The sequence below is a fragment of the Gymnogyps californianus genome, chromosome 2, assembly GCF_018139145.2.
Source record: "Gymnogyps californianus isolate 813 chromosome 2, ASM1813914v2, whole genome shotgun sequence".
In the NCBI taxonomy this organism is placed as follows: Eukaryota; Metazoa; Chordata; class Aves; order Accipitriformes; family Cathartidae; genus Gymnogyps; species Gymnogyps californianus.
The window spans coordinates 82096006-82102306 of NC_059472.1; the positions used below are offsets into that span (position 1 = coordinate 82096006).

General features: G+C 44.2%; 1 protein-coding gene across 1 annotated transcript in view; it reads left to right on the forward strand.

Moving 5' to 3' along the window:
* The window catches only part of FBXL7 (F-box and leucine rich repeat protein 7), a 194234-nt gene extending 189854 nt beyond the window's left edge, over nucleotides 1-4380 (forward strand). The window contains exon 4 of the mRNA XM_050892234.1: nucleotides 1301-4380. Coding sequence (XP_050748191.1) covers nucleotides 1301-2037 — 737 coding nt within the window. The 3' untranslated portion in view covers nucleotides 2038-4380. The remainder of the gene's footprint in view (nucleotides 1-1300) is intronic.
* Nucleotides 4381-6301: the final 1921 nt, after the last annotated feature.

Genomic DNA, 6301 nt, shown 5'->3' on the forward strand with positions numbered 1-6301 from the left:
CTTCCACTAAGCCTCTGAATGAGAACCTGTTGCATCAAGTGGTATGGGTTTGGGTCATTCAAGTTTTTGAGGTGGTCTCCGTACATTGTCATGCTCTTTACTTCCGGACTACAGGATTTGTGCAGCATTTCTGATACATGGAGCTCTAAGGTTGTCATCCTAACTTTTCTGGCTTTTCATGGGTCACTTCATCCCCGTTGGCCAGTGTTTGAGCAACACAGAAAAGCTCTTTTTATCCGTACCTGAAGGCACCTCTTTAGGCATAAGCTGCAGAATTTGTCTGAGTAGACATTTACAGCTAAAACTGTTGGGCCTTGATCACTAACAGGTAGACCCCCCCTTCTTCCTTGCAGCTGTTTCTAGCTATGCTAATGCAATGTGCCCAGCTGAACTTGGCACAGATAAGAATTTCCCTTCAGGACCCTGAGATTGCCAGTTTGCAGTGCAGCAGAAATGGCATTTTCCAAAAAAGCTTTCATTCACCACCATGCACAGACTGGAGGTTAAAAATGGGGGAAGTTTGTGAGTGCTTTTCCCTTTAATCCAGCTCTTTATCTTTCCTTGCAAGGTCTGGTGTTCCTCCTCTAGTCTAGTTACCTCCATTCATGGCCAGACTTTCTCACTTGAAACACTCCTTTTCTGTGTCTGTCCATGTCCTCCCATGCCCTTACCACTCTTGGCTCCTGCTGACTCTCCCCATTCTCCTTAGGTTACCCGAATCTCCACCCTTCTGCAAGCACATAGTCTTGCCATAGTTTTGCATCCTTCCCACATTGCAGGCTTGGGGCTGGATTCACATCTGTTCTCCAAATGCTTTTTGGAACGTGGGTGGGGTTTGTCTTTTTTATAATGGGGTTGGATGGTGAAAGAGCCTCTGATGTTGGTTTACAAACTCAGCCAGTCAGCAATGAGACTGCCTCTGATCAAAAAGCTGCGTTGGCTGTCATGTAGTACCATTTTCTCAAATTATCACTGGGTTTATATTGCAGTAACAGATCATAGACTGTCCCTAGATAAACCTAGGACCATCATTTTACATTTGGGATGTGGACAAAATCAGTCTGTCACTTTGCTGGTGCTCAAAATCCCAAGGCAACCTCACTGACTCTAGTGGAGTTTATTTTCTCTGGTGTAGGGACACATCACAGCAAATCCAGACGAGTCAGTCAGGATGATTGTGCTCTTGCAACATGAAGATATCTTCATCACATCCAGCATGCAATTTCATGCCCACCTTTCTGGTCTTGCTGTGTGATTTGTTTTTACTGTTTGCTTAAATTCACTGTGTTTTTCCTCTTAGGCTGCTCCAAAGTAACATGCATCAGTTTGACTCGCGAAGCCTCCATCAAGCTGTCTCCCTTACACGGGAAACAAATCTCCATTCGCTACTTGGACATGACAGACTGCTTTGTCCTGGAGGACGAAGGACTGCACACCATTGCCGCTCACTGCACTCAACTGACCCACCTGTACCTGCGCCGCTGTGTCCGCATCACCGACGAGGGTCTCCGCTACCTGATGATTTACTGCACGTCCATTAAGGAACTGAGCGTGAGCGACTGTCGCTTTGTCAGTGACTTCGGCATGCGGGAGATTGCCAAGCTGGAGTCGCGCCTCCGATACCTTAGCATCGCTCACTGCGGCCGGATCACAGACGTGGGCATCCGTTACATAGCCAAATACTGCAGCAAGCTGCGCTACCTCAACGCGCGGGGCTGCGAGGGCATCACGGACCATGGTGTGGAGTACCTCGCCAAAAATTGCACAAAACTCAAATCGCTAGATATTGGCAAGTGCCCTCTGGTCTCAGACACCGGCCTGGAGTTTCTAGCCCTCAACTGCTTCAACCTGAAGCGCCTGAGCCTGAAATCATGTGAGAGCATCACTGGGCAGGGCCTGCAGATTGTAGCTGCCAACTGTTTTGACCTGCAGATGTTGAATGTGCAGGACTGCGATGTCTCTGTGGATGCTCTGCGATTTGTTAAACGACATTGCAAGCGCTGTATTATAGAGCACACCAACCCTGCCTTCTTCTGAAAGGAACCCCACACCTGTCGTTACAATGCAGTATTAAAAACACTGATGTATAAACACACGCTCCCATATTCAGTAATGCTGTCTTTTCTATAGCTCACGGGAGTCAGCTTTTCTTGTATGTTGTGAGTGAGGGGGGTTTCTAGAGGACTATTTTGTTTGCTTTTTGTATGATCACTTTTTAAGGTGCGGTGGGTCTCCGTGGAGAGGCTGCCTTAATGCAAAAGCAATGAGTGCTCAGCATTCCCAGTGGGGTGCCATTTCCATAACAGCCGTCATCTTGTCCCAGGCTACAGTAGCTACCTCCAAAGGAAATAGCACATAATCCCTCCTTTGGAAATGCTACTAAGCTGTGTCAAATACATCTGAATTCCAGCTGTGCTCATGAAGCTGACTATGCAATATGTGTCTGTGTTCCCCAACTTCTTCCAATATGGCTGATAAAGCGTCCCCTTGTCTCCAAGTAGTTTCTCTTTGGTAGTCATCCATTGTAATCCCTCAGGAAATACTGGATAATGTTCTTAAACATACTTGATTGAGGCAGAATAAGACCTGCTGGCCATGGCCGAGCACTCTGCTGAGTGAATCTGGAGATTGTGCCCATGCGTGGATTCTCTTGGAAAGCCCACCTCCAGGTCACTCGTGCATCATCACTACTTGCCTTCATTTCTAAATCCGCCCTCTCCTACATGTGTAGTACAACCCTCTGGTAGCAGATAGAGACTTCTGGGTCTGATAAGCAGTGACGTATTCACCTGAGTGAAGGAAAATAGATGAGATATTGGTGGCCTGGCAAAGGGAAAAGCCAGCAAATCAGCCTGAGAAGCTGCTGTAATTCTGCAACAAGCTGAGATAGCACTGTAGTACACCGGGGACTCTCTGAGGCGTTGCGGAGCAGCTTGCGCGGGGCAGTCCCAATTGCTGTGCTGCGCGGCTGTCACCAGAAGGTCTGTCTTTGTTCCGTCACTGTATCTCTTCAGCAGCCGTGGCACCACTGCAGCTGACACTCCCTGAGCAAACCAGGCACGTGCGTTGTGGTAAATTCAGTATATGCCTTAACACACATAGAAACCCAACCCTTTTCTGTGGCCTTCCAGTTCAAAGGATAGATGGCTGCTCTCGAGACTTCAAAGACGTTAGCCCGATGTTAGATAACACCCCTGGGGACAGAGGGACTTATGGTGTTACTCACATTAGATTTAGATTTTGTGAAACCTTGTCTGTGCATGTTCCCTTAGGCTGGAGAAACAGCTGCTGTTCAACAAGGAATTAAAACACCAGCATTGCCCTGTGACACTGGGAGCCCCTTGTACTCTCATGGTCACTCTTGCTCATGCAAGAGCAGAGTGGTTTGGAGGTTCCCCCATCTCATTGCCTCCTTCCCCAGAGCGTGTGGTCATTTCATGGTTACTTTCTTCACAGTTTTCTGGCAGCCATTTCTCTGCATTTTCACATGTAATGCTCAGATCTGAGAGCCAGACATGTTAGGGGTGATGATATTTTCAGGCAGGCCCCCTGCGCCTGACTGACAGGTGAATTCATACGTTCAGCTCAAATGCTATAAATGTCTCGGTAGAGAACATAAGAAGGGAAGCACCGTGTCTGGTTTTCATAAGCAGTGGTTCCATCATCTCCAGACAACACTAATAAAATCATTGATACGAAGTGAAAATCCATATGCTCAAGAAAAATACATAACTGCTGAAGAAATACTTGTAGCAATGCTCTCTCAAATTACAAAAAAGCAATGGTTTGGACATGTCCTTGCAGAGGGAACTTGTCCTGCTGCTGCAAAAATTCCTGTAACTTATGTATGTTCCTCCAGTTTTGAGTTTCTTAACATACAGGATGTCATCAGGTCTGAATTATAAATCAGATTGTACTAAAGCAAAGAGGGCCATGGAAAATGAATTTGTCATTGCTACTATTACTGGTCAGTGACTAATAGGGGGTGATACCATCCTTTGGCCAGTTAATATCACTTTGCTTTTCCTTTCTGTATTTTTAAAATTAGAGATTCTTCTCCAGCAAGTAGTACAGTATATTTTATCCAAGCCAGCTATACTCTCTGTTTATCCTTTATCTCAAAATGGCCCCGAGGATAGTTAAATGTTAAGCCCATTCCTGAGGATGGTGGGATTTTGAGCCATTTGCACTCATGAAATATAAGGCCTCATTAGTAACATTTAACTGTTTATTAAAAAAAAAAAAAAAGCTACTTTTCTGGCTATGCTAAATTGAGTGAATAGTGCTACGTGGTTTTTAAGGTTTCTGATGTTTAAATTGGCCTGTACTGTACAAATTTCACTATAAAGCCTTAATTTGCTACCAAGAAATAAAGCAATATATTGGTAACTGATGAGCGTGCATCGTCATTTGCACTAATTGATTAACTTCTGGTGAAAAAGAAAAGAGTAAGTACTTGTAAAACTTTTCTTGAGAGGTAGGTAGGTGAATGAGCACATCAGGTAGGTGGATGACTATATTAAAAAAGGAAAAAAAGAAAAATTGTTATCGATTATGACCTTGCCTATCTGTCTCTTTAAAATTTTATTTTCCTCATGTGGTTCTTCTTGACCCTGAAACATAATCAGTAAGTGGAAGTGTTAGTAAAAGAAAAAACAGTATATAAAAAGCACGTGCATAAAAATTTCAGGAGGGCCTCTGCATTGGTTTAAAGGCAAATTAACATATTTGATGTGAAAAGCAAAATGGAATGACTGAAAGGGTAGAACACTTACTAGTGCAGTGTTGCCTTTTGAAAGCTCTGAAAAACCCACTCTGGGGGGCACTAGTGGAAAATGAATAAAGGTAATTTTTCTAAGCCAAACATTTTTAAGTATGTAGTCTTACATGATCTGAGTTGGCACTCTGAGACTGCTACTTATTTCAAGAAAATTTGCATTTAACTTATTGATACAGCTTGCCTGTTTTGACTTTTAACCTTTTTCCTATGTCTACTTGCAAAATGACAGGACCAGAAAAGAAACTGAAATACTGCATGTGGAGCTGAGTTTGCTGGAAGGGTTGCAACATGTGACTGATGTGTCTTCGTTCCAGTTTGAGGCTGGCAAAGACTATAAATTTCCTGAGCAAAAACATTGTTGATTCTTGAACCATAAAATTCGGGCTCAGGCACTGAGGCTTCTTCTGCTCTGCAATAGCATGTGGTGATCTCATCAAAGAAAGCAGTGATGAATCACATCAGTCAGGCTGGCACGTTGTTTATGTCTTTGGAATAACTTGTGTTCTGTAGAGAGACATCTCTTAGAAAAGGTGCGTCTAAACTACCACGCACTGTGATTGTAGCCAAAGCTCTGTATCTAGGTATTCATCCTTCTCATTCCCTTGGCTTTCGTAAAAAGCGGAACTGTGTTTTCCCCGTTAGCAGCATGAGATTGATGTGAAGTCCAACACTTTTGCCTTTTTGAGCTATGCTCATCTGGCTTCCTACAAAACACAAAACAGCTTCTGTTGGATGTCTTGGACTCAGAACCGTGGTCCAGACTGTAACCTTCAGTAGTGGCTTACGTGGTTTCTGAAAACTTCTAGCCTTTGAACTGGAAAATTAAAAAGCTAGTAAAAGACCTAATTTTAGCACTAGGCTTGAAGCAGGTCCAAACACTCATTATAAAGAAATATAGTGACCATTTGGACTGCAGACTGGCTGCCCCGCAGCTGCCAGTGTTAGTTTAAAGGGAGAGAAAAGTTCTCTGACAGAGTTGGTGCATGGCTCCTCTTCCCCCAGCGTTCCCCAGGAAAGTAACCTGCCCTCGGTTTTTTATAATTTTGTCGATTTAGCTATTTGTGCTGAAACTTCCCATGCTGGGCTTTGAAAATGTTAGTTGAAATGGTTCATCTGGTTCTGTAAATAAAGCTAGGAGGAAATGTCATTTTGCTCATGTTAAACTCCTGGTGACCTTTCCTTTGAAAACGGTTCATTGCTCCTCATCTCCTCTAAGGCCTTCAGAGTGAAAGTGTGAGCCTTGCCAGGAGGTCAGCTTTGGGACAAGGATGTGTGTTACTGATCTCCCAGTTAAAATTCACCCAAATTTAGCTACATTCCGTGTCTTTGAACATCTCCAACTCCACGACCAGGGAGAAAAGGGGCACGCTCAGATCTTCTGGAGCTTGCAGTCTGGCGAGGCTGAGATTTGGCAAAGCTAAGAGGCGTTTATCACTCTGGCAGGGTGAAGAAGGAAATGACCTGAATTATATGGAAGCTGCCTGGAAAGTCAGGACAGGGTTGAAAGATGGGGTTTTGAGA